At 51.2% G+C, this 25,241-nt stretch overlaps 3 protein-coding genes across 5 annotated transcripts in view; 2 read left to right on the top strand and 1 right to left on the bottom strand.

The window, feature by feature from the left end:
* SLC37A2 (solute carrier family 37 member 2) overlaps positions 1-25,241 on the top strand; it is a 37,643-nt gene that overhangs the window by 4,433 nt on the left and 7,969 nt on the right. The window contains exons 12-19 of one of the 3 annotated variants that reach the window (XM_061368400.1): positions 248-333; positions 1,127-1,175; positions 1,386-1,459; positions 1,932-2,010; positions 2,087-2,184; positions 3,176-3,240; positions 3,478-3,526; positions 4,439-4,697. In XM_061368400.1, the coding sequence (XP_061224384.1) occupies positions 248-333; positions 1,127-1,175; positions 1,386-1,459; positions 1,932-2,010; positions 2,087-2,184; positions 3,176-3,240; positions 3,478-3,520 (494 nt within the window). In that variant the 3' untranslated portion in view covers positions 3,521-3,526; positions 4,439-4,697. Of the gene's footprint in view, positions 1-247; positions 334-1,126; positions 1,176-1,385; positions 1,460-1,931; positions 2,028-2,086; positions 2,185-3,175; positions 3,241-3,477; positions 3,527-4,438; positions 4,698-25,241 lie in introns of those variants that run through there. The other 2 variants (XM_061368401.1, XM_061368403.1) reach the window with 2 other exon arrangements.
* Positions 8,508-10,901, bottom strand: TMEM218 (transmembrane protein 218). The gene is made up of 3 exons (XM_061368216.1): positions 10,744-10,901; positions 10,559-10,661; positions 8,508-9,172 (listed from the first exon to the last, which is right to left on the bottom strand). The coding sequence occupies exons 1-3, from the start codon at positions 10,857-10,859 to the stop codon at positions 9,038-9,040; spliced, it is 354 nt and encodes a 117-aa protein (XP_061224200.1). The 5' UTR covers positions 10,860-10,901; the 3' UTR covers positions 8,508-9,037.
* The window catches only part of PKNOX2 (PBX/knotted 1 homeobox 2), a 76,301-nt gene continuing 72,204 nt past the window's right edge, over positions 21,145-25,241 (top strand). The window contains exon 1 of the mRNA XM_061368404.1: positions 21,145-21,250. The gene's annotated coding sequence lies outside the window, so the exon portion shown is untranslated. The remainder of the gene's footprint in view (positions 21,251-25,241) is intronic.

Here is a 25,241-nt window from a genome sequence, read left to right as displayed (position 1 = left end):
TCAGACTCAAATTCTTCTTAGATAAAGAACACATTTAGCAAGTGTGGAGGAGACCAGAGCTGGGTGTAGGTGTAGGGAAACCATCTGCAGGGAGAAAGCCACAGGGATGAATCAAAGCTCTTCACTCTGATATTCTATGTAACCTTGGGGACGTGAAGAAGCTGGGGGATGAAGGAGCATCCTGTTGCAGCATCCCGATGGATTTGCTGCTGGGGTGCTGTGACTGATCCATGACTCCTCCTTGCAGGGGGCATCTTTGCCGGCCTCATCTCCGACTACACGGGGGGCAGAGCCACCACGTGCTGTGTGATGCTGATCCTCGCCGCTCCCGTGGTGCGTTGTCACGCGGGGTTAAAACCCAGTCACGAGGGTCTCCTCTGCTCCGGCTCCTTTGAGTCACAGCCTGTTCCTCTTGTGATCCTCTTCCCAAGCCTGGGATAAGCTGGTCACGCGCTCAGCTGAGTTAAGGGCTGGGATAGATCCTCTTGCCCAGATGTTCCACAGCTGAGGGCTGGGAGGGGATTGAAGAGCCCTTCACAGCTAAAACAACCCCTTTGGGGTTCTTCTTTTCCTCCACCCTGCCATAACCCTGCTCTGGTTTAAAGACTCTGGGGGGTCCCACTCAGTCTGTCCAGCTTTTGCCTCTTTGCTTTGCATCCCCAAAGCCCCCATGCCGCCAGCCTCATGCTTGGATGTCCTTCCCAAGCACCTGCATGGAGTTCATTTGGCTTTGCTGCCATAAACCCGAGGCTAATGAGCTGTAATCCAAGCCTGGCTGGCTCTGGGTTCTGACCCTCTCCCTGCTGAAAAGCCGAGAGGCCGCATCCCATCCGCATCCCCACTAACTCACTGCCTGGCTTCAGCCAGCATGGACGTGCACGAGCCTCCTTGGGCCATAAATCGTGGCAGCACCTCCGTTTGCCAGCGGCCAGGAACTCCATCTGGCAGGCAGACAGCGGGATACGGAGCCAAGGGCGCACTCGGCTCCCTAATCCTGGCTGGGGTCTGTAAAGCTTGTCACCAGTGATAATTCAGGTCCCTACCTTCTCTGTCCTGTCCCTGGGTGCTGCTGCATGGAAGACAGCTGGAATAGCTATAACTGGTTCATCTTATGGCTCTTTTCCAGCTGTTCCTGTATAACCACGTTGGCCAGAATGGCATTGGCACATCCATAGGTAAGGAGCTCCTCGACACATCCCACAAAGGGATGGGAGATGCTGTGGAAACACCTCCCTTCACTTCTCTTCTTCACCTGGGCTCCTGGTCTGCGGTCTGTGGAGGATGGTGCTGGGTGGGAACACAGAGAAACGCAGGATGGATGCATGGGGCTCAGCATCCTGCTGCTCCCTGCACTGCCAGGTCTGATCTCTCCCTGTTCTGCGCAGCGATGCTGATTGTCTGCGGCGCTCTGGTTAACGGGCCCTACGCGCTCATCACCACGGCCGTGTCAGCAGACTTGGTAAGAGGCACATCTCAGACCCCCCTAAAGCTGCTCCCTCTTTCCCAGAGGGATGTTGGCTGGGATTTCTGCATTCCAGCTTTGCTGTGCAAAGCTAAGCGCAATGGAGGAGGGCAGGGCTGGCACACCTCGCGCTCTGGTCTCTACCTTCCCTGAAACATGTCTGTTTTCCTATGCTCTTTCACCTTGGCTGAGTGCCTCTGCTTCAGCCCTGCTGCATCTTCCTCTGCATCTCCCACTGTCAGTGGGCGAATGCACTGTGGAACCACCTGGGATTGCTGCCTGCTGTTGGGAATCCAGGTTTTGCCATGGTTTGGCTGCAGGCAGCGTCTCAGTTTGGTCTCCCATCCATGGCTGGGTCTGACGCATAGAGATTGCTGCCTGGGATGTGAACAACCTCACACTAGGACCCGCTGACTGCAGACCCTGAAGATGATTTTTCTCCTGATGTTTTACTTCTCCCTCCCAATAGGGAACCCACGAGTCTCTCAAAGGCAACGCCAAAGCCCTTTCTACTGTCACAGCCATCATTGATGGCACAGGATCCATAGGTGTGTATGGCTGGTGAGTGCTGTGGTCCCCTCTCCCATGCACAGGACATCTAACGTGGGTCATGTGCCCTCACAGGTGCTGCACTAGGGCCACTGCTCGCAGGGCTCATCTCCCCCACAGGCTGGAATAACGTGTTCTACATGTTGATAGCAGCGGACGTCTTGGCTTGCCTGGTAGGTCCCTCCTCTGCAGGAGCCACTTTGCTACCCTGGATGTTCAAGGACTCCCTTTTAGCCACCATGCTTGCTGGTGGAGGGCAGGGATGGTCCTTGAGACAGCCAGGCACAGGGCAACCTGCATCAGAGAGTGATTTGGAGCAGTCCTGGGGAGAAGGACTTGGGGGTGTTGGGTGACGAGAAACTTCCCATGACCCAGCTTCAGTGTGTGCTTGAGCCCAGAACCCCCAGATGCTGGGCTGCACCCCCAGAGTGTGAGCAGCAGCTCAGGGAGGGGATCCTGCCCCTCTGCTGCGCTCTGGGGAGACCCCCCCTGCAGTCCTGATCCAGCTCTGGGGCAGCAGCACAAGAGGGACGTGGAGCTGTTGGAGCGAGGCCAGAGGAGGCCATGGAGATGCTGCGAGGGCTGGAGCAGCTCTGCTCTGGAGCCAGGCTGAGAGAGCTGGGCTGGGGCAGCCTGGAGAAGAGAAGGCTCCTGAAGGGGAGACCTTAGAGCAGCTCCAGTGCCTAAAGGGGCTGCAGGAAACCTGGAGAGGGGCTTGGGACAAGGGCCTGTAGGGACAGGCCAAGGGGAATGGCTTGAACCTGCCCGAGGGGAGACTGAGCTGAGCTCTTAGGCAGAAGCTCTTCCCTGTGAGGGTGCTGAGGCGCTGGCACAGGGTGCCCAGAGAAGCTGTGGCTGCCCCATCCCTGGCAGTGCTCAAGGCCAGGTTGGACACAGGGGCTTGGAGCAAGCTGCTCCAGTGGAAGGGGTCCCTGCCTGTGGCAGGGGTTGGAACTGGATGAGCTTTAAGGTCCCTTCCAACCCAAACCAGTTTGGAATCTTGTGACTCCAAACCTTTGCCTCTGTTCGCTTGTCTTTTCCCAACCTCTGCACGGGGTGTCAGTTCATGGAATCTTCCCTAGGAAGAGCCTTAACATTTCTCTCCTGGTGATGGGAATCCTCATCCCCCCATGGTGACCTGACCCTGCACCTTTCCTCCTGCAGCTCCTCACTCGCGTGGTGGTCAAAGAGGTCCGTGGGTGGTGTGGCTACATGGCGAGGAAGAGAGGGTATGTACATGCCACCCCGGGGTGGCCTCTGCTCCTGCAATCCCAAAACAGGGCACCGGTACCGCTCCGAAAAGACATTTGCCATCCCTTGCTGTCCCTGCTGCACCTTCACGTGGGCATTGCGAGGTCGCCTGCCCATGTTGGGCACAGAGAGACATTTTCACCTTGATCCAGGGCAGCTCCAGGAGGGTTTCATCCATCTCCTGGTGCTAAACACGCCATCCTTGTGTCTTGTAGCTCTAGTGTGCAGCTGACAGAGTCAGTGCTGGATGGGAAGTAGCTCGGTGTGAGTATTTCTGCTCAAGCCCTGAGGATTAAATGCAAACTCAAGCCTGATTCGCCCTGCTTTTGAGTTCTGCTTGGCAGGCTCAGCCTCCACCAGCCGCTCTGCTGATAATCAAAGGGTTGACATCAGGATTTGGGAATCAAATGGTGATGGCCAGGGAAGAGAGTGTGGATGGGTGGCTGGGCAGCGTGTCCTTGTCTCCGGCTGACAAGATGTTAGCCATGGTGCCTGATTGATTGGCATTGATTAAACACACTTGAAACAGCCAAATCTATAGGCTGCTTTGCCCACCCAAGCTAATGAGCTTGATTACACACAGCCTGGGTTCGCTAATCAAAGCCATGGCCAAATCACTGCAGCGAGGGTATAAATACCTCCAAATCAGCACTGCCCTGCTTCTGATTGCCACGGGAGCATCAAGCACTTCCAGTCCTGGTGGTGGGGCACCAGACCCAGCATTCCCCATGAACCTTTGGTCCTTATGTCTTGTGTTTGCAGGTGAAAAGACCATTAATGTGGGTCTTGCGCTGCGGTAAGTGCAGCCCAAATCTCTTTCTCAGGGCTGTTGGCTCCACTTCCTTGTGCCAGGGCTGGCTGGGGCGAGGACTGTCCTGGCTGCACCAAAAGCAGGGTGTTGTGAGCTGTGGGAAGCAGCTGGCTTGGTTGTGGAATACTTCAACACCCTCAAGGGCTTTGGGAGCAGCTTGTGGAGAGGAGGCGCAGGTGCTGGGAGGTGTTTTGTGGGGAGCTTTGCACAGAGGTGGAGCGGTGCCTGCATCTTCTCCTGGAGCCTGTTTCTCCTCCGGCCTTGCAGACGGGCTGGGGTTCACTTTGCATCCTTCCAGCACCACGGTCCTAGCGCCTGCCGGTGGGGCTCCCACCACCCTCAGCCCCTCGCTTCTCTCCATGCAGGTTTAAGGAGTTCTGATGGATCCCAGCGAGCCGTCTGGAAGGGAGCACGCCGGGAGCGTGTTCCTCTCGGCAGAGCCGAGGCATAGCCCCAAGGGCTCCTGCTGCCCCCCTGGGCTGGCTTCGGAGAGAGGAGCAGTCCCTGGGCCTCGGCACAGCAGCTTTTTTGGGGCTGAATCTTCACTTTTGGCCATTTTATTAATAAAAATGTGCAAAGCCTGTGTTGCCGTGTCCCAGCGGGGCTCGGCCAGGTCTCTGTGAACTTGGGGGTGGTGGTTGTGCCCCTCTTCATGCTTTTCTTCTCTCGTTTGGAAGCCTGCCTCATCCCTGTGCTTGGTATTTCAGGTTATTGGAGCAGGAGGATGGCTCCAAAGCACTTAAGGCACTGCCTTGACTCAAAGTGCTGCTTATTCTACATAGAGAACATCCCCAAGGTTTCAATTGACCCCAAATTCAGCTGGTTTTACTCTTTGTCTCATCGCACCACTTGGACCAAAAGGGGGAGATGGGGACAAGAGGCCCCCTCATCACTCAATAAGGGCCAGAACCAGCTGTGTGCTCATGGGGAGGGCCCCAGCTTTGGTGTGTGAGGAGTTGGGGTGCTCACAAGCCATGAGGTGAGTTCCTCAGCCTGGTCACCTTTAAGGAAGTGTGCCGGGCTCCAGCTCCCCACCAAGGGGGGAGCCGCCTGGTATAAATCTGAGCTCTAATTGACTTCACCTCCTTGGATCTTAAAACATCTGGGCCTGATGTGGTTTTATTAAGTGCTGATTTCATCAGCAAAGGGGACAGGCAGCTTGGAGAGTGGCAGCCACACGTTTGAGGTAGCTGGATGGTGATACCGGGCATTTGGTCCCCCCCCATGCTGACCAGAGATGCTTGATGAGGCTGGTTGCCTGCAGGTCCATATGGAGAAAGCAGGAAAAATGGTCAGGGCGGGCAGAGAAAACCAAAATCCCCAATGACCCTTCTTTCTCAGGAAAAGAACACCCCTCCCGAGGCAAACCCTGATGGAGCCATAGGGAGGGATGTCACGACAGGGTCTGTCCTCAGCAGATGATCCCGTGGAGCCACACAGCATCCCAAGGCCACGTGGCCTCTGATGGCACAAGGACTAAGGACCAGCAGGGATGCTGGGCTGAGAACGGCTGGTTCAGTGCACGTGTGACTGAGCTCTCAGTTACCATGGAGGAGGATGGGGGGGGGGGGTTGGAATGTATTTTGAAGCAACAGCCCTGACATACACAGCAAAAAGCAGCTTGCTTGGGGTTTGTTCTCCCTTTCTTCCCTTTCCCCCCTACCTCCTCTCTGTTTGTTCTGTTTTTCTGGGGTAAATTTAGGCCTGGGCCACATCCCACTCGTGCTTGGAAAGTGTGAGCAGCCCTTGGCTGGGAGCGAGGAGAAAGGGCAGACAGCCCACAGCGGCTTTCAGCTTCCAACCTGGACCAAATGCCAAAGAAAACCCCAGATCTCGCTGAGATTTGAGAGACCGAGGGGTGGGCAGGAAGGCAGAGGGGGGATCCCCTGGGTTTGCTCCAGCCAAAGGGCTGTTTAAACCCAGCCAAGCTCCTTTGGGAGGTGTCTGCAAGACTCACCTCGTCTCCTTCCTTTGCTGGAGAAGGGGCCACTGCTTCCCCCCCCCCCCAAAGCCTCTTGACACAGCATCGTGTGTGTGAAGCGGGAGAGCACCATCACACTGCTGCCCTGTGGATGGCAACAAGAATCACACCTAAAATGGGCTCATTATGAGCCTGCCTGGTAAAAACAGAGCCTGGGCCACACCACGGCCCCCCCCCCCCAGCCCTGGGAAGGGGGCTGCACACATCCTGAAGGAATGCCGTTGTTCCGCCGGGATGCTGTGAAGGTGAAGAGGTGGCTGGAGCACATAATGACCTACGCAAGGAGCAGCCGGCTAACGCTGAAGGGCTTTTTAATTAGCAGCCAAAGGCAAAGCGGGATTCAGCAGCGGGAAGCTGAAGTCAGCAAAGTCAAGGTGGAAATAAGAGGCCAGCTTTTACCAGAGAGGGTAATTAAGTGCCGGCAGAGCGCAGCGTGAGGAATTGCCGTCATTCAAGGATTCAGCTCCTTAAATCAAGGAGTTTCCCCTGCAGACGCTTGTGCTCCCTCCATCCCACCCTGGCACCAGCCAGCAGCTGCCCTTGGGTCCCCAGGTACCAGCATCCTGCTGTGGGAGCATCCCGGTTTGTGTCTAAGGAGCCAGGCAGGGAATTTAGGGGGGGAAAGGGCTGTTTTCCCACCTGAGCTGGCTTGGCCGCCCTCCTCCCGGTGCACAGTGTGTTGGGCAAACATTCCTTTTGGCATCCCTTTCTCCCACTGGGATTCAGCATGGTTTTTCACTTGCATGGGGCTGGCACAACGGGATACTTAGAGTGGAAGGAAAGCTGGGCTCATTTGCTCATAGTTTTGGGGGGGAAGCAGGGCTCCTTGGCTATAACACCTCCTGAGCTCCCAATGAGGAGGTTGGGATTTAAGCCAAACCCACCCTCCTGCTGCACGTTAACTGGGAAAAAATAAGGATCAGGATGCCAGACAGAGGCGGGAGGTTATCCTCCGGGAGCTGAGGGTTGGGGTGAGGGGATGGCAGCAGAACATCACCATTTGGGGCTGCCTGGAAAACAGCTCATACCAATTCCTTGACGTGGTCTTTCCTTTCCCAAAAATAAACAGGAACTGTCTGGAAAGCCCCTGCGCTGAGAGAAGCAGAAGTGCCCAGAATAAATAAATAGAGGGAGAGAGCCCAGGCTGAGTGCATCCAGCCGGTGCCCGCTGCCAGGGGTGGCGAAGGATGAGGACAGAGCTGGGAATGTCTTTGGGGAGGTAAAGGAGAGAGCGCATGGGGCTCTTTCCCTAATGAATGGGATTTCTGGGATGGTCTCATGCAGGAGCCACCACGTTCCTCCTGCAGTGCAGCATTCCGGTCTTCCCCAAATCCCCCCCACCCTGCACCATGAGCCTTTTGACTGACTTCAGTTACAAATGGATTTAGGGGAGGGAGAAAAGCAAATCTTGGGTTTATTTATGACACCAAACCACAAGTAGCTTCCCATTCCTGCTTCTAGGGTTGGGATTTTTCATGCCCCAGCTCCTTTTGCCAGAGTTTCCCTGTTCATCTGACTCACAGCCTCTCCAAACCATCCTCACAAGCACAGGGAATAAGGACACGGCAGGCTTGGAGCCAGAGCCAGGCTTCGTGTTCATAAATGTTATTAAGATGATGAATTAAATATGAATTTGGTTTCAGGCATAACATCCAAACCACCAAGAGACCTGACACGCTGTGTTGCATAAATGCTCTGCATGTTCCTTAACATGATAGTTCCACTCCCTTGGATACAGGCTTCGGGATAGACTGGGACTGAGAGTTTACCCTGCTCAGGAACCAGAGATGCCTCTCCTCTGCCTTTTTCTGACAGGTAATTCCATGTTTTTTGCTGTCTGTGTGTGCTGGGGCACTTTCTAAAGTAGATATATGTAAGTATATATATTATATATATGTAAGTATATATTGTATTGTCTGCAGGGGAAACATCACCCCCGAGCTCATTTGCTCTGCCTGATTCCTCTTTCATGCCCTGATAGTGGGAGTTTGTGACTGAGAGCAGTCAGGACAGGCCTGGGAGAAGCTTCAATTCACTGCTCACCATCTTCAGTTCAAAGTCACAAAAAGGCCAAAAAAAGCTCTCTAAAAAGGGGAAATAACTAAAAAGCAATGTAAGAGCTGAGTCTTGCTATATGAGGGGCTACATTACCCCCTAGAGCAGCACAGGGCTGCAGCAAGAGGGTCCCTTCATGGGCTGGCAGGGTTGTTCAGGCCAGATCTGTCTTTTCTGGACATCCTTGACCACGGGAGGCTTTAGTTTGCCTTTTTTAGCATCATTTGAGGTGTTGTCCCCCCCCCACGCCAAAGCCTCAGGTTTCTGGTCAAAGGGACAGTCCCCAACAACCCAGAGCCACAGACAGACCTTCCAAAATCCCCACATCTGGATGGGAAAAGGTGGTTTCAGAGACATAGGGTGGCAAAAGGTGATGCTCCTGGAGGATAAACACCGAGTCAGGGATTTCTCAGAGAGCTTTATTACGGGTGAAAAAGGAACAGTAACAAACCAGCTCTTGCGGACCACACTAACAAACCATCTCGGGTCAGTGCATTGGATCAAGTGTGGCACAAAGCGCACGGATTTCAACTCTCCTGGAAAAGAGGAAAGTTAAAGCACCTCTGGGACCTGTAAGAGGCTGAAACCCGCCTGGAGAGGAAGGTGCTCACACCCAGTCATAGAATCATGGAATGGTTTAGGTTGGAAGGGACCTTCAAAGCTCACCCAACTCCAACCCCCTGCAATGAGCAGGGACATCTTCAGCTAGACCAGGTTGTCCACGATCACATCCAGCCTGGCCAAACTTTGCTTTTAGAGATGAAAGACACAGTTCTGCGTGCAGCAAAACACTTCAGTTGCTTCGTTGGCTCCTTCTGAACCTGGAGAAACCAATGGGTTCACCTCCAGAACAGCTTCCTGGTTTTCCTGCTTTATTGCCATGATCCTGGGATCTCCTCTTGGCAGGGATTGCTGCCTCCAGCTGCTGCTAGCTACTGGGGAGCGTTTTGGCGTAGACTGGCTCCATGAGGTGGTAGATCAGGAGCAGGAACAGGCACCCAAGTAAGACCAAGGACATGACAGCCAGGAGGACAAAGCGGCCGATTAAGAAGGTGTCCACGATCTGCAGTGGGAAGGGGGGAAAAGGGAAGACCACAACACCCATTACGGGAGCCTGGAGGGAGCATGCCACGTCCTGCAGAAGAGTGCTGTCAGAGTAGATCACTCCAGGAGGAGAACCAGTGGGGTTCCCCAGGATTTCTCCCCTCGCTTTTCATTCCTGACACTGGTGCTCTCTGTGGGAAGCGGGAATGACTGGAAGAAGCCTCCCTTTCCTCTGAACAAAGGAAATGTGGAGGAAAGGAGCAGCACAGGGAAGAAACACAGCAGCTTCCCCCCAGCCAAAAGCATCCTTTTAGAAGGGGAGCGGTGGGGAAAAGACTGAAAACGAGGACCCAGCAGCAATGCAAGACACAACAAGGAGCCAGGTTACAGAATCATCCTCCCAGCTCCTGAGCCCACAGCAGAGCTTCGCTCGGCCCAGCTCAGCCTTACAAATCCCATCAGCACACGCTCAGCCCTGGTGCTGCTGTGGGAAGAGTCTCCTGTGAGTGAAAGCGTTGGCTCTTCCTGCACGTTCCTCTTTTTAATGAGGCAGTTAGCAGGGCTTCGGTGCAGAAAGCCCAGGTCATGTATTATTGATAGGCAGGGCAGGGCCAGTCCAATTGAAGGTATAAGCTTTCCAATTCTGTTGCTCTCCCGGGCACACACACGCACTCAGCTGCCCTTCATCTCGCTTCCAACCTTTACAAGAGCAAAGTAGAGAAAAGACAAAACACTTCCCAGTGTCTTTAGTAGGGACTGACACAGACCCAGCATCTAGAAGAGCAGTAATTAATGTGCATTAATAACCGAACAGAGGAAATGGCACTTAAGACATCACCAAACTTTGTGTATTCAAAGCCTGAGGAGCCCTGGGGAAGCTCAGACAGGCTGATGTGACCCACAGTTGAGGAGACAGATCCCTGTGCTTGACAACACAGACCAGGGGCTCCCCCGGCACACAGATGGCTCCATGCTTGAGCGCGGGAATAACCTGTAAGAGAGCTGAAGAGGAGTTACCAGGCTGTAGAATGCAAAACCAGAGCTGGGGACAGTGAACGGCTGCAGAATTAGAGGGGGAAATAAATACCCAGAGTGTGCTGGGTGATGGAGGCAGGAGGGAGCCTGGAAAACACATGGCCCAAGCTGGAAAAGGGATGGCAGAGGGGGAGCAGAAGCTGCTGGAGCTCAGGGCTGAGCCGGGAAGGACAAGAGCATGAGGGCAATGGAACCATCCTGATGCAGAGGCTCAACCCTGGGACCATCCTGATGTAAAGGCTCATCCTTACGGACCATCCCGAGGTAAAAGCCCATCGCCGGGGCCTCGGGTCTCCCCTTGCGGTCCGTGTGTCCCCCCCCGCCCCGAGGTGCCGCCCCGCACACCCGCCCCTCTTGGCCGCGGTCCCACCTCGTAGACGGCCGCGGTGCTCGGCCGCTCCTCCTCCCGCGGGAACAGCAGCAGCGCGGCGCTGAGGACGGCGGCTCCCAGCGCCACCAGCACCACGGTGAACCTGGAGGGGAGGGGGAAGCAGCCTCAGCCCCCGGCCCGGTCCGGCCTCCCTCCCCTCCCCTCCCTGCCCCGCCGGTGCTCACCGTGCGCGCCCGGCGGCTCGGGCCAGCACCAGGCACAGCCCCAGCGCCAGCACCCACAGCAGCTGCAGCGCCAGCACCCCGGGGCCCAGCCCCAGCCCCAGCGCCGTGCCCGCCATGCTGCCCCGCCGCTTCCCCCTAGCAACCGCGGCGCTCAGCGCCGGGAGGGCCAATCAGCACCGCCCACCACTCTCCCGCCGCTTCCTATTGGCTGGGGGAACGCGGGGACGTGATTTTTCCCACGCTGCCACACGCGGGGGCGCGCCACTGGGGTCCGTTCTTGCTGTTGCCGTTCCCATTGGCATTCCCGTTCCCGGTCCTGGTTACAGGGAACTCACAAGACCCTTCACTGGAAGGATGCTAAGGCGTTGGAACAGGCTGCCCAGGAGTCACCGTCCACGGAAGTGTTCACACACCGTGTAGACGAGGCCCTCAGTGCCATGGGTTAGTGGTGGCCTCGGTAGGTAAAGGTATAGACTTGGTGATCTTAAAGGTCTTTTCCAACCTGGTTGATTCCGTGATTCCCCCTTATCCTATTGTATATGGATCAGTGCTTCATTAACCCAGCGTTGCTCATTGCACAGGCTCCTGCCCACCCTGCTGCGGGGAGCAGCACTGTCTGAACAAGGTTTCAGTTCCCCAAGTCCTACAAATTCAGCTGCCTGCACCCTCAGGTTATCTAGGGCTAAAATCAGGCAGGTTTGGTTAATACAGACTGATGACAGCAGGGTTTGTGTGGCTGTGGGACAGCCATACTGGGGGTCGAGGGCTACCAAGCCAAGTGAAGATTTGTCGATGCACTGGGTACCCTTTAACACCCAGACAGGAGGGATTTCCATTTTAAACCCATTTTTCTGCCTGTTTTTAAACCCTCTTTCTTCCTCATCGCATGTTGACCATCATTCTCTGGCCAGTGTGGTTTGATGGTGACTTTATGCCAGTTCTCAGGACTCATCTACCTGTTAACCTGAAAAAAAAAGCATAAAATGATACAGTCAGTTTTTCCTCTCAACTCCTTGAAGCCTGATGACACCTTGACTGCATAAAATGAGGTAAAAACCTGCTGTTTTCTTTCTATCATTCCTTTCAATGGGAGGAATAAACTGGTGGTTAATTATGCTGTGTGGCATCGACCTGCCTTTTCCTGCGATGAAATCAAAGTCACCAGCATGACATCCATCAGTTGAGCAAGCAGAGCACAAACTGCCTCCAACACCTGCCTTCACTTGGCATCGAGTAGGAACCTGCTGCCAACACATTAAAAGTGTATGTTTGATAGCAAACTCTCCTGCGCTGTGTTGTGCCATTAATCCCACTACAGAAGGGTCTTTTTCCCTGCAAACCCCATGTTGACAATGTCCATCTTCACCTTCTTAACCCTTCTCTGTTATTCCCGTGCTCCCTGCTCCTGTTGGCAATCAGAAACCATAAATGAATCCTAAAATCAACCAGGTTGGAAAAGACCTTTAAGATCATCGAGTCCAACTTTTACCCCAGCGCTTCCAAGGCCACCACTAACCCACATCACTAAGGCCCTCATCAGATTTGCTCCTGTTGTTGGAGAATCTCCCTTTGCTTTTCCCTGCTTTCCCCTTTCTTCTGCATTTTTGGACCCCAGTAGTTTGTAAACCCCCAGAATTTCTTCTACATAACCCTGTTTTCAAAGGGACCCGTCTGCCATTCCTCTTCCATCCTTTAGCTTTCCATCTAAAAGCGATAATCTTTGTGCATCAGCCAGTGAGGCTTTTCCTTTACTGAATTTTCCCTTCTACCTTTTATCCACAGAATTTACAATGGCATCTTTAACCTGTTCCCGTATCAGTTGGCTCTTTTCACTTTTTATTATCTCCTTCATCTCCTCTTGGTGTTACCTGGTAGTTTCTTGATGCCACAATGACAATGTCAAGCAAGTTCAAGTGGTTGTAGCACAGAGCTGGAATCACTCAGCTATTGAACCTGCTGCTGACCCACACCACATCCCAGATATTTGACCAGAAGTCAAGCAATAAATCTGATCTATGCCCCAGCAATCACATCCAGTGATCAGATTTGAGCCATGCTGCTTGTTGGTTTTAATCCCATCAATTGTATCCAGCACAGTTGGGCTGATGGTAGCTCAAGCACTAAGATTTGGAGTTGAAATGATTCCCAGCAGCCCAACATATTCCTATAATATTTATTTATATGGCACATATGGTATTTCAGCAGGGCCATGGGTTTCTCAGAGCTCAAGTCATAAATCCACAGCTAAGGAATTGGGAGATGGGAGCCAGGAAAACCAACCTCATCTGTGTGATATTTCCAAGCATGAGCTGGAACCCAACACGTCATCCTAAACACCCTCTTCTTTATCTCAGCCTCCCCTGGCATCAGATGAGGAATGATTTGAAAGATGCTTCATCACCATGGGTGGTTTTTCCTAAGGATAAGATCAGGGAATTGCGGCGTTTCTTGGCAAAGGCATGGAAAAACATCCTGATGTTGGAAGTGGACAAAATGAGCTTGGCAGAGAGATGCAATTAGCGCTGAGGCTAATTAAATGCTTGGCCCAGGAGGATGGAGAGGTCACCTTCCTTCAAGGGCTGCAAGGCAGGATCACATGGATCAAAGCTCCTTTGTAAGATGCCACTCAAGGAGCAGGCCCTAGGTTCGAGATGGACTTTTTTGGGTTAAAAACCTGCAAATCCCCCATGCCCAGCTCATCCTGGTGACCACAATGACCAATAATGTCTAATATCAAGTGATATGAAACGATCAGCCCCTCAGTGGCAAGGCTGGAAGCAGTGGGGGGATTGATTTAGAACTCTTAGCGCAGTCGTAAAACTTGCAGGTTTATGGCTGGAGCTCCCTGACGCTTGGATATTAGAATGAGAAAGGAACAGGCGTTGATGCAAGCACGAAAATATTCTGCTCCTGATTTAAAGACCAGCGAATTGCTAAATATTTTTATTAGCAGCAAATTTGCAGCTTGCTGGAACTAATTTCACGCCCGGTAGATATGGAGCTTAAGCTGGGGATGGCGTTAAATTACTCCCATGTAAAGGTATTTCAGCCTGATGATGGAGGTGCTGTCGGTCGGATGGTGGGCCTTTGGCTGGGGACCTCCTTGGGGTGGCTTCTTGTGGGCTGGGATGGTAGCTGGGATAAGCTGAGGTCTTGAAGCGTTGATATAAACTCATTATTTCCCACTCAATTGCAATAGGAGCCACCAACACCCCCCCCCTCATTTGCATAAATTTGCTTATGGATTTGCTGTAAAGCAGTGCAGGAGTGGGACAGGGGCAAGATCCTGAGATCCTCCAGCCTGGAAAGGTGATATTTCTATTTTAGAGGTGGGTTTGGTGTCTTTTGGCGATTATTTCATCTGTTCAGGGTTTAGTTGATTTAATTAATGTTTATATTGATTTAATAGATATAAAAATTATTTAAAATTATTTAATTGGTTTTAATTGGTGGGTTTTTTTTTAATTTAGGATATTACAGGTTTAGTTGATTTAGGAAGTGAGTGAAGGCATTCACAGCTGGATCCCTGAGCACTGCTCGCCCTCCATGCCCGTTCTTTCCATGTCTTTCTTTTCAGCTGGAGGTTTTACACCTTGGAGATGATTTTCCAGCCTGAATCCCACCCTCTTCCTCCTGCAAGGAAGCACCAGGAATCACCCGGCTTAATTCACTTGGGAAAGAACACCCCATCCCATTTTGGCTTCCTTGGATACAAACCGGGACAGGTGCAGGGCTGGGGCCGGAGGATGCGGAGCCGAAGAAAGCCAAGTGAAGGCGTCAGGAGGATCCGATTACCCCTCTAAAAATACCTCTGGGTGAGTGGTGGTGGTAAACAGGAGCTATTTAAATCCCCATGTCCGCTTTGTGCAGTGGAAATAGAGGAGGTTAAAAGAGTTTCCCCCTTTTTCTTGGAGCACACATATGGCCGTGAGGTGCTAAGTTGCCCTTTTCCAAAGAGAAATCCTGAAGAAAAGAAAGTTAAAATAATAGGAGAGGGTTTGTAATGGCTCCGTGGGGATTCAGCTCTCTCCCTCAGGAGCCCACTTCAGATTATCTTTCTCTTGCTGATGGCGGAAATCAATTTTAATCGTCCTGACGGGAAATGAGGATGTAAGACTTCAAAGAGAACAAACCCTGCAACGTTCAGAAAGTAATAAAATGGGATATGAAGTCACTTTTAAAAGGGGAAAAACCCATCCCACCAAGAGGAGACGCCTCTAAAAGCCCTGAAAGTTTTTGGTTGGTGGGAGGTGGAGGAGCAAAAGCGTTTCGCATGGTGGGATGAGTCTGACCCCAACCAAGAAGCACTTGGAAAAGGTGGATGGAGGAGGACGGTGTGTCTCTGTCATCACCTGTTATGTTCAAAATGCTGCCAACTGGGAGGAAGTTGGTTGTTTTTTGAGGGTTTTAGTGGCTTTTTACATTAAAAGCTATTTTAATTCAGTCCAGTACATTTGTACCTCGGTCCAAGTAAAGGCTTTTTGATACTTGGCTCTCCAAAGTTAAAGCACAGGGATTTCCTTCCAAATAAAGGTCCTATAGTCATTTTCTGGTGGTGCTTAAATGTCATCATGCCCACATGGGGTGGCATTTTCCCATGCGCTCAACACCCCTGAGTGATATTGCACCAAAATCTGATCCAGCCAAGGAGGGGAAGGAGGTGAGAAACCACCAGAGAGGCTTAAACTGGGTTGTAAAGCCCTCCCTGCAAGTGAGGGAGCAGAGGCAAAGCTAAAAGAAGGAGGCAAAGAACTGATGGAAAATGAATATCAGAAGGTCGAGGGGAGAAATAAAGGCAAGAACAGGTCTGGGGAGATGCTGAGAATTAAAATTCACTTTTATAATGGCATTCCCAAAGGTGTTAAAGCACATGGTGAGATGTTTTTACAAGAAACTTCTGGTTTCCAACATATTCCTCCAGGAAATGCTATTTCCCATCAATCTTATCCTTAAATGAGTTTTAATATGGGACCTTCTTGCGTTGTTGCTTTCGGAAACCTTTTGCTTTACCTTTGTCAGATTCTTCCTCCTTTCAACTCAAGAGTTTTTAGGCAAGAAACCAAGGAGTCATCGATAATAAACCCTTGACACTTCACTTTAAGTGGCTCATCATCATTAGTTCTTCTGGTATTCCTCATAATGACATTAATCACCAGCCACTCATTAGACTTTAATGTGCCCGTAATAAGTTCATCCATAGTAATTCAATCGTAATCGAGCGGTCAGTAACGTCTCCTTATTGGAAAGGGTTGGGCAATGGCAGCACCCATCCATGGTGGGATGCTGAGTGACCATGAGCTACCAGCATTGACTGAAATGGTCCCCAAGACGTTCAGGCAGGGTTTGATTTTGGAAGCCAAGCCTGTTTGGTGTTTGAATCATCCTTTTCTCCTTGGCTCCTTGCTCCCACCCTTTTTCATTTACCGTGGATCGATTTTTCCCTCCTGTTCCCCAGGCAGCAGCTTGGAAATGAGTCTGCTCTTGTTGGGTTTTGTTCTTTTAGATTTAATTTCCTTCCTTATTTGTGTGTGGCAGCGGGGAAATTAGCTGGGAACTGGTTGAACCTGGGTACGTAGGACAAAGCACCGCATGGCTCCTGGGAGCTTCACTCCAATGTCATGGTGGTGCCCTTAAGATCTCCTGTCCCATATTCTGGAGCGTGTGGGATGCGGATCTTATACCCCACAGTTAAAAGTCTGGATTTTCACACACCTCAGACTCAGCGGTAAAAAGGATGTTCTTGTGTATCCAGATGAGTCCTTTCTGCTGTGTTGTGATTTCATGGTCCTTCCAAAACCATTCACCAGCTGCCTGAAGTTCTACAAGGGCACCATTTTAGCTCAGCTGTGGGGTTTTGGTCTTGGATCTAGAGAGCTTTGCATCCCAAAAGATGCATAGCTGTTAGTTTACTTCCCCTTGCTTGCAGAGGAGATGTTATGTAGTGCTTTGGTTTTTTCAGGTCCATTAGCAAGTCTCTGAGATACCTCCAACAGCCAAGGCTATGAATCATTTAGACAGGATTTAAGATCCTTTTGGGTAAGCTGTACAAAAAATACATTCAAAGGCGGCTAATCAAATGGCTTTGAGGGCTGTAAAAGAGCAGAATTCAATCCCTGCAAACTTCCCTAGATGTAATTTCAGGAGAGATCAAAGATGACACTAACCTAAAGAAGTAAAGCTTCTCAAAATTCAAAGTTTATAGTCCATCTGTCTCCTTGCTTCAGGGAGCCAGTATTAAATTTATTGCTAAATAAAACAAATAAGCCTAGGAAAAGTCAGCATTAAAATCTGCATCTCGTAAGAGAATTAACAGAGCTCCTTGTTATGATGGTTGCTTCTCAATTTGCATCTTTAAGGAGTTGTGACCATCTCCCTGCTTCTCCCTTCGCCGGCTCCTCCAAGCTGCGCTGGTGCTGGCTTGTGTCGCTTGCTAAGGAGGTGCTGAGGGTGGAGGTTGAACTCCCAGAATGGACTGATCTGGAACGGGGATGGGGAAGGGATGCTGAAGCCCAGCCAAGGTAAAGAAACATCTCAGGTGAAGAAACATCTCAGGTGGAGCCAAAATTTAAAAGGGCAGGATTCAGCATCACCACATCGCTTCTGCTGGCTGCCTTGTACCCAAGTACTGCAGATATCCAAGTGAAATAAGTTGGGAGGGGAGTGTTACTGCTTTCCCTGGCTTATCCCATTAGTTAATCCCATTTTTTTTCCTACAGTATTTAGACAAGGTGTTGTTTTATGATTATTTAGGTGTTTTATTCGTCCTGGTGTGTATCCCTCCAGCCCATCCCTATCTCAAGTGGCTGATATTGCCTTCAGAAAGCAGACTCCAAAGCTTGCTCAAGTGCTGGAGGTAAGTTGCTTTAAACATCCAGATCCTCCTTTTTTTCCCCCTTTATCCCTGGAAATGCTTGGGAAAGGATCAGTCAGCCGGATGCTCGCAGTAACTTTGCATGGCAGAGCCTGAAGGAGAGCAGCAGGAACCAGCCGTGGACTTATTATGCCCTGAAATGAAACGTTTAAAAGGAGGAAGTTGGCAGTGGGGATTTTCTAATCAAAATCTATATAACCTGCCATTTATCCAGCATTTTTCCTTCTGGAAGGACCCCAAAGTGCTTTCCCGGCTCAACGAGCCATCATTAACCCATGCTCAGCCAGTGGGAGAGAAATCCCATTTCTTCCCAGTCAATCCTGGCTGCCTGGCAGGGGTAACAGGGAAAAATCTTTTCTTTTGGCTTTAGCTTTATTATCGATCCACACAAGAAATAAGATTTAATCTTATTTAATCTCACATGGAAAAACCTCTGGGAATATTGAGCTATCCTGGCATCGACCACTTGTTCTTAATACATCCTCCTTGTCCCTATGGATTATCGATAGAGCCTTTCATGATATTCTCCTGTTTATTTATCTGTTAGTAGTTGTAAAGTCGGTGTAGCATCACGGTGTGCCTAAGACTATTTAATATGCACGATGCCATCTCCTCAGTGCCATAAATCTTGGGTTTACTCTCTTATTATTCCCAGGAAAATCATGTGCAGAGGTAAAACCAAACATACTGAAGAAGAGGAATTGGCCTGTGTGGATGGGAAGTAACCACAAGCAGAGGGAAATCAGCTTGAATAGGAATCCTCCAGGAGCTGAATAGTTAAAAACTGGGAAATCCCTTAATTTCAGCCTGGGTTTGGTACAAACATCGTTGGGTTTGGACACTGCTGTTGGTGTGTCCGATGCCAGGTTAATTATGTTGGGTTTGAGGCTGATTTTAAGGCTGATTCGATTCCTCTCTTCTTGAAACCTGAAACTGAGAGGGGTTTGAAATGTGTGGGGAAACATCTGTATCCTCAATGTCCTGTAAAAATCCAGCATGATTTTTGGATTCATTGGATTAAGCATCCTCCGCTGATCACAGCGCGGTGCCTGAGCTGGAGGGATGAAGGGCTGGTGGGTACCACCACCCTCTGAGCTATTTGGAGCAGCATCTGATCCAAATCAAGTCCTATTTTTTCCCATTTTAGCATCCTTTAACTCCCAAGGGGGTCAGACATCCTTCCACTGAGCGGCTTGCTTTGGACGGGATATCCTCCCCTTCCATCCTTGAGCTCTGTTTAAGCCAGGCTCAGTGCAAAGCTCAGCCTTGGCTGTGTCCTAAAACCTTCTTGTTTTCAACATCTACTGTTGAATAATTTGCTTAGCTTCACTCATCTATTTTTCCAGAACATCCCATCACAGTTTTCTTAGAGGAGTTCAACATGAGCAATAAGGCAGTTTTGGAAAGGGAACTGAATTATTTATGGAGGAGCAGCCCGATGACAGCAACTAAACCACTGTAGTTGATGTCATTTGTCTTTTCCTGAAGCCTGTTATGTAAGAATGTGAATTTTGCCCATTCTGGATGTTCCTGCTCTTGCCAGATGTTTAGTATTTGAGCCAGCTTGCCCCAAGAACTTGTCACTTTGGAGAAGGAGCATCCGTGGACTCGGGAGTAAGCATGGATTTGTTCTAAGGATCTATTTGCAACATGGACTTTGAGTGCACCAGGAAACCATCCCTCTGAGATGTCCTCACCCCAGCTCTGTGGCAGGTATAAGGCACAACCCCCGGATGTGGGAGACTCCCAGGTGAAGGGGGTGGAATTGCAGGGAAGGTTTTCCAGCAGGCCACGCTCTGGCTTGGAATGAGGATGTGGAGTTAGGTGTTTGATGAAAGACCTTGTGGTTGTGGGGGTTTGTGCATCTCTTCCGGCTGCGTACCACCTGCAGCCCTGGGCTGTGGTCACTGGAGGGTGGTCTACGGGCAGGGAGAGTGGGTTGGTGTCCACCACACCCCTCGTTGGAGCTGGCTCTGCATCCCAGCAGGAATGCTGCCGGGCATCGCTGGTCCTGCAGATGTGGGGACTGAGGGATGGCAGGATGAGATCAGACCGAAACAAGCTCATCCAGGGGTGACCTGTTATAGCAGAAAGATGCTCAAGGAGTGGACGTGGGATGCTCAAGGAGTGAATTTGGGATGCTAGATACTGCTGACACTGGAGGAAACAGCCCTGCCCTCTTTCGATCTCTGTTTTCCAAGATGAGATGCTGAGTGGGGATGAACCCATGGTCCTTTGACACCAAGATGATGGGTTCCCATCCTTTCCCTTAGCTTTCAGATTCAAATTCTCCAGCTCCTATAAATCCTGAACTATTTTTTCCTGGCGTTCCCAGCTGGCTGAAACAAGCAGCGACAGCTTTATGGCTCCTTGTCTTTGCTCGCTTCCGTGGAATAGGAATGAGGAAGAGAGTGAGGAGATCCATCCCGTCAACTGATTTACAAGGTAAGAAATTCCCATAAATCATTGCTCCAGCATCTCCAAAGGATCAGGGAAATGCTCAGAGTTCCTCTGGTTGTCCCAGCAACACGATTCCAACGACCAGCCCAGAGGAGGTCAATGGCTTTCAGAGGTTGCTTTCAAGTAAGAGGCACAAATGTTGCTGTTGTCGGAAATGTTTTCTGGATGGGATTTGTTTAGAGCAGGATGAGCTGGAAGGAGGGATTTAGAAATGTGGGAACCTCAAGAGGGAAAATTAAGTTGGTTCGAGTTTCTGGCCTTAAATTTAAGCTTGTTTTTCCACCTCTCCCATCACATCCCTGACCTTACAGCCATCCCTTAGGTATCATTTATACATCCTGCTGTAACTCTTTGGAGCTGATTTTTACCATCCCAAAAGAATTCCAGGGATATTTTGAGTGATTCCTTCTCCCATCTGATATTCCTTAGGAAACGGCCAGAAATTCTGCTTTTCCTACAAATCCCACTGCTGATGGCAGTTTTCATCAGGGAAGGGGATGGAAAATCAGGAGAAATAGAGCTGTGGCTGGGATGAACTGAAGATACCCGTCTCTGTGGCTTTTGAGATAAGATGTGAGAAAATCTAGCTAAAGGACCCAGTGCCCCCAGTGCTTCCCAGTGCCCCCAGTGCTTCCTAGTGCTCTCAGTGGAAGCGACTCCAGTATTTGTGGGGAGGAAATCTGTTTGAAGGAGACAGATGCCGGCTGGGAGGGCAAATGCGTTTGGGAGGCAAATGTGTTTTTTTGGGGGGCAGATGCTGCTGGCAGGGGGGCAGATGCTGCTGGGGTGGGGGGCAAATATATTGTCTGGGGGAAATGTGTTTGTGGGGCTTTTGAGTGGTGCCCTGGGGAGGTCCCAGATGCTGAGGGGGGGGGGGGAAGGATGCCCGGGGTGTGTAAATGGGGACAAAAGTGTTTTGGGGGGGGGATGTTTGGGGGTGCGCGAGTGATGCCCAGGGGAGGCGCTAAGGAAAGGCGGCCAGCAGGGGGAGCCAGCGGCGTGTCCGGAGGAGGGGGCGTGTCTTCGGAGAGGGGCGTGTCCATGCGGGGGGCGTGTCCATGGGGGGGGGGGGGCGGTGCGGGGCGTGCCGGCGGCGGCGCGGCGGGGCCGGCGGGCGGGCGGCGATCGCGGCCGCGCTGTCAGGCCGGTGCCGGTGTGATGAAGATTGGCGGGCAGGTAGGGCTGCCTGGCTGTCACTCACCGCCGGGCCGCCGCGCGGGGGGGGGGCGGAGCCGAGCCGAGCCGCGCGGACAAAGCGGACCGGGCGGCGGGGCACGTGCGGCGGCGGGGACAGCCCCCCCCTTTTCCCCCTTTTCCTTTCCCCCTTTTCCTTTCCTCTCTCCCCCCCCTCCGTTTCCCTTTCCATCTCCTCCGCTGCGGGAAGTAACTTGCCGTTCCGCACTGCCTCCCCTCCCGGTGCGGTAGCGCGGGCCTCGGTTGCAGCGTGTGCGTGTCCCCGGTGTCCGGTTCCCCCCTTCTCCCCCCCGCCCTGGGCTGACCTCCAGCCCGCTGCGGTTTGCGGTGCGCTCCGGTGATACCCCCCCCCACCCCCCCCTTTCCATTCTCACCGCGGCCGGTTGCGATGGTTTCGGGGCGCTGCGGCGATCCCGCTCCCCGCTCCAGCCGCTTGCGGTGGCCCCGGGGGGCTGCAGCGATCCCAGGGGTTCAGCACCTCCCAGCCGGTTGCGATGCTCTCGGACTGCCCGTAACCCCCCCAGCCGCTTGCAGCCCCCCCACCCCGGCCGGTTAGAGCACCCTTCGCAGGCGCCCAACCGGTTGTAATACCCTCGGACCGGTTGTAATCCCCCCCCGAGGGATCGCAGCCCCCCAGGCTAGTTGCAGACTTGCTGCAGATCCCTGACCGGTTGCAATACCCCCCCTCTCCGGGCGGTTGTAACCCCTCCAACCGCTTACAAGCCCTCTGCAGACCCCTGACCGGTTGTATTGCCCCCCGACGGGTTCTCATCCCCCCCTTTCCCCCCAACCTATAGCAATGGCCCCGAGGGATTATAAACACCCCAACCGGTTGCAGTTCCACCCGCCCGGGGGTGTTTCAGCCCCCTCGGTCTCATTTCATATCGCAGCTGGAAAGTTGCCCCCCCCTCCCCGTGCCAATGGGGCTGGGGCAGGGGGTGCTGCTTTGTCCGTATCTCCCCAGCTTTGCACTCCTTTACCTTGCGGTGCCCCCCACCAGCACCCACAGGGCACCCATTGGGGTGTGGGGGGGCTCCATGTGGGCTTGATGCCAGCACTGGAATATGGCCCTCACCAGCGTGTCAAAGGCTACCACTGCTCGTGGGGGTCACCCCATTCCCTTGGGACAGCTCCATGGGACCCCCTGGCGCATCCCTCCCGTGCACACAGGGGTTGACAATCACTAAACCCCCCCCCCGTTAGCATTTGGCAGTGATATTGGGGGGGTCCTTACCCACCTTTATGAATCCGAATTCCCATTTTTCATTCATTTCTGAATTATTTTAGCACATTTACACTCGCAGGAGGGTGGCTCCGCTGGCGGCATCGCGCAGCTCGGGAAGTTTCGCCATGGGATCCATGGCCCCCCCTTCCCCTCTTCATCCCGGTCCTCGCCTGGGCGTCGAAGCGCAGTTTGGGCTCCGGCTTCTTTGTTTGGGCTCTTCCCGGTTTTTCTCGCTCCTAAGGATCTTTTTTCCCCGCTATCTCGGTAACGGGAAACCCTAAACCCAGCAGGATATTTTCAAACTCCCAGCCGGGGAGATTAGATTAAGGGAAAAGGGGGGGGGATGGATTATTTTTGGCCGGGATGCGGGGGCAGCTGTCTGTCGAGGAGAGGCAGAAAATAGGGAAACGGCTTCATTTCACTTAATTTTCCTTGGTTTTAGGCTTTTTTTACCTAAAAGGTTTTGGGGGGCAAAAACTGGCTCCAGTGGAACTTCTCGGGTGTTGCGCCTCTAAAAGTGCTGACTCGGTGGATTTGGCATCTTCCCACGGTGGGGAAAAGGGGGTGTGATAAAACCATCCCCAAACTTTTGGGGTGTGATGTGTTGGGGGTTGTTTTCAGACAGAGGGATTTTGGGGGTGTTTACTGGATTTTGGGTTAAAAAAGAACACTTATTTCTGGGGTTTAAGCCATCCAGACAGATGATGGGATCGGGATTCCCTCCTATTTCCTTTTTTCCCTCCCTCCTCTTTTATGGAGCTCCCTGTGCTGAGATTCCTTCATTAGGGGCAAAAGTTAATTGCTCGCAGCTAATTATGGGAGAGGTTAATAGGGGTGCTGGTGGCAGCGGGAAGGGGACGTTGTGCTCCCAGCACCCCCAAATCCTCCTCTTCAAGGCAGTTTGTAGCCCTGGCACCCCCAAACCAGCATCAGGGGGACCATAACACCTTGGTTTTAATGTTATATATATAAAACATTCTGTGTCTATAATATAGATAATACATAACATGAAACACCCTTTGATAGCATGGGGTGAGGGAAAAAAGGGGAGGAAAGCGATACTCAACTTGCAGGAACATTTTTTGTTTTCCCTCCATCATTTTGGGAAGGGAACTTCCTCTGGGTTTTTTTGGAGGAAATCTCATTTTTTTTGAAGGAAATCTCACCCTTTTTTAAGAAAATCTCTTTTTTTGTTTAGGAAATAACTTCTTTTTTTTTTTTTAAGGCAACTTCATTTTTATTAAGGAAATATTTTTTTTAAAGGAAATCTCTCCTTTCATAAGGAATTCCTTTTTTTTTAAGGAAATAATATTCTCTAACAGAAATTTTCCTTTAAAGGAAATCAGGTTTTTTAAGTAAATCTTTTTCTTAAGAATGGGGTTTATTTCAAGAAATTTCTCTTTTTTAAGGAAAACACTTTTTTAAAAGGAAATTACCTTTTTCTTAGGAAAATATTTTCTTTTTTTAAGGAAAACTCCCCTTCTATTTCAAGGAAATCACCTTTTTTAAGGAAATATCTTTTTTTCTAAAGGAAATTCTTACATTTCTTAAAGGAAATCTGTTTTTAACGTAAGCACAGAAAGTTATGTTGGAAGGAGAGGATTTTATCCCACTGGAGCATCAGGGAATAACCTTTTTTCCCAACTCAGGCATAAACCACCTCCCTGAAATGGGGCAGCTCTGGATTTTGAGGGATTTTGGCTTTTCCAGTGAACTTTGGAATTACTTCATGGTTATTTTCAAGTTGACTGACAGCATCTGTTTGTCTCCAAGTGGTCACAGGGATGTTTTCCTCCCAAGAGACTTAAATAGTTGCGTGGTCCCACCGGGAAGAGCATCCTTCACCCATCCATCCTCCTCCCTAGGGATGCAGGGTCTGGACAATGCCTCCAGGCACCATCCGCATCCCAGTTCTACTGTACTGTTGGGTTTGAGGTGTGATGGATGCACAGGGATATTTCCTGAGGACATAGAGAAAAATAACCTGGGATGCTGGGCAGAAATCCCAAATTTGGACAGCAAGAGGAAACTTCTGGCACAATTAGGGATAAAGTAGGGGAGATCTGACATTCCTGACCCCAGTGGGAAAGCCAGACTAAGCATCAGTGCCTTCTTTATCTTAGGGTATCCCGAATACATCTCAGCATCCCATCCCCAGTTATCCTTCATCCTTGTTGTGGAGAGCTTCTTTATTGGTGTGTTAGAAGGATAATTTGCTGGATCCAGACAATTCTCAGTGGAATTTCATCTCCCCCACGCTATCAGATAACTTTATTCCCAAATAATTTTTGCCATCACCAAAGAGGGATGTTAACAAATGCCTCAAATTAGGAATAAAATGAATGATTTCCTGGTGTTTTTAGTTGGATCATTACGATGTCGGCTCAAAACAATGATCTGGAGGGATGGGAATTAGTCCTTGATTAAATTTAGCCCCAGTTTTGTCCCCACCTCCAGCTTTGCAAGGGCTGATGGGATGCTCCAGGTAATCCCTATGGGGAAACCAACCCCTCTGGAGAGAGATGGAGCCGTGATCCAGGCGGGATGAGGTCGCCTGTGCCCAGCTGTGATTTGCAGCTGTATAAATAAGATGAGAATTTGGCCTCGGCTCTTCTCCCCTCCCCAGTTTGATCTTATTTCTTTGGTATTCCCTATTCCAAAAGGGAAAACAACCCCTTGTTATTCCATACCTTGATTTAAATTGGTGTTTATTAAGTATTTGTGAGCTTCTGGTGCCTGATTTTGGTT

The sequence above is a fragment of the Neopsephotus bourkii genome, unplaced genomic scaffold (assembly GCF_033783945.1).
Source record: "Neopsephotus bourkii isolate Nb327-2 ecotype Australia unplaced genomic scaffold, CSIRO-AGI_Nbou_v1 NB_1433, whole genome shotgun sequence".
In the NCBI taxonomy this organism is placed as follows: domain Eukaryota; kingdom Metazoa; phylum Chordata; class Aves; order Psittaciformes; family Psittacidae; genus Neopsephotus; species Neopsephotus bourkii.
This window is presented reverse-complemented; position numbering and strand designations above follow the sequence as displayed.

Coding starts and splice junctions, on each gene's coding strand:
- TMEM218 (XM_061368216.1), bottom strand. CDS start 10,859: ATGGCGGGCACGGCGCTGGGGCTGGGGCTGGGCCCCGGGGTGCTGGCG. Junction 10,662..10,743: donor CGAGCCGCCGGGCGCGCACG/GTGAGCACCGGC, acceptor CCTCCCCTCCAG/GTTCACCGTGGTGCTGGTGG. Junction 9,173..10,558: donor GCACCGCGGCCGTCTACGAG/GTGGGACCGCGG, acceptor TTCCCACTGCAG/ATCGTGGACACCTTCTTAAT.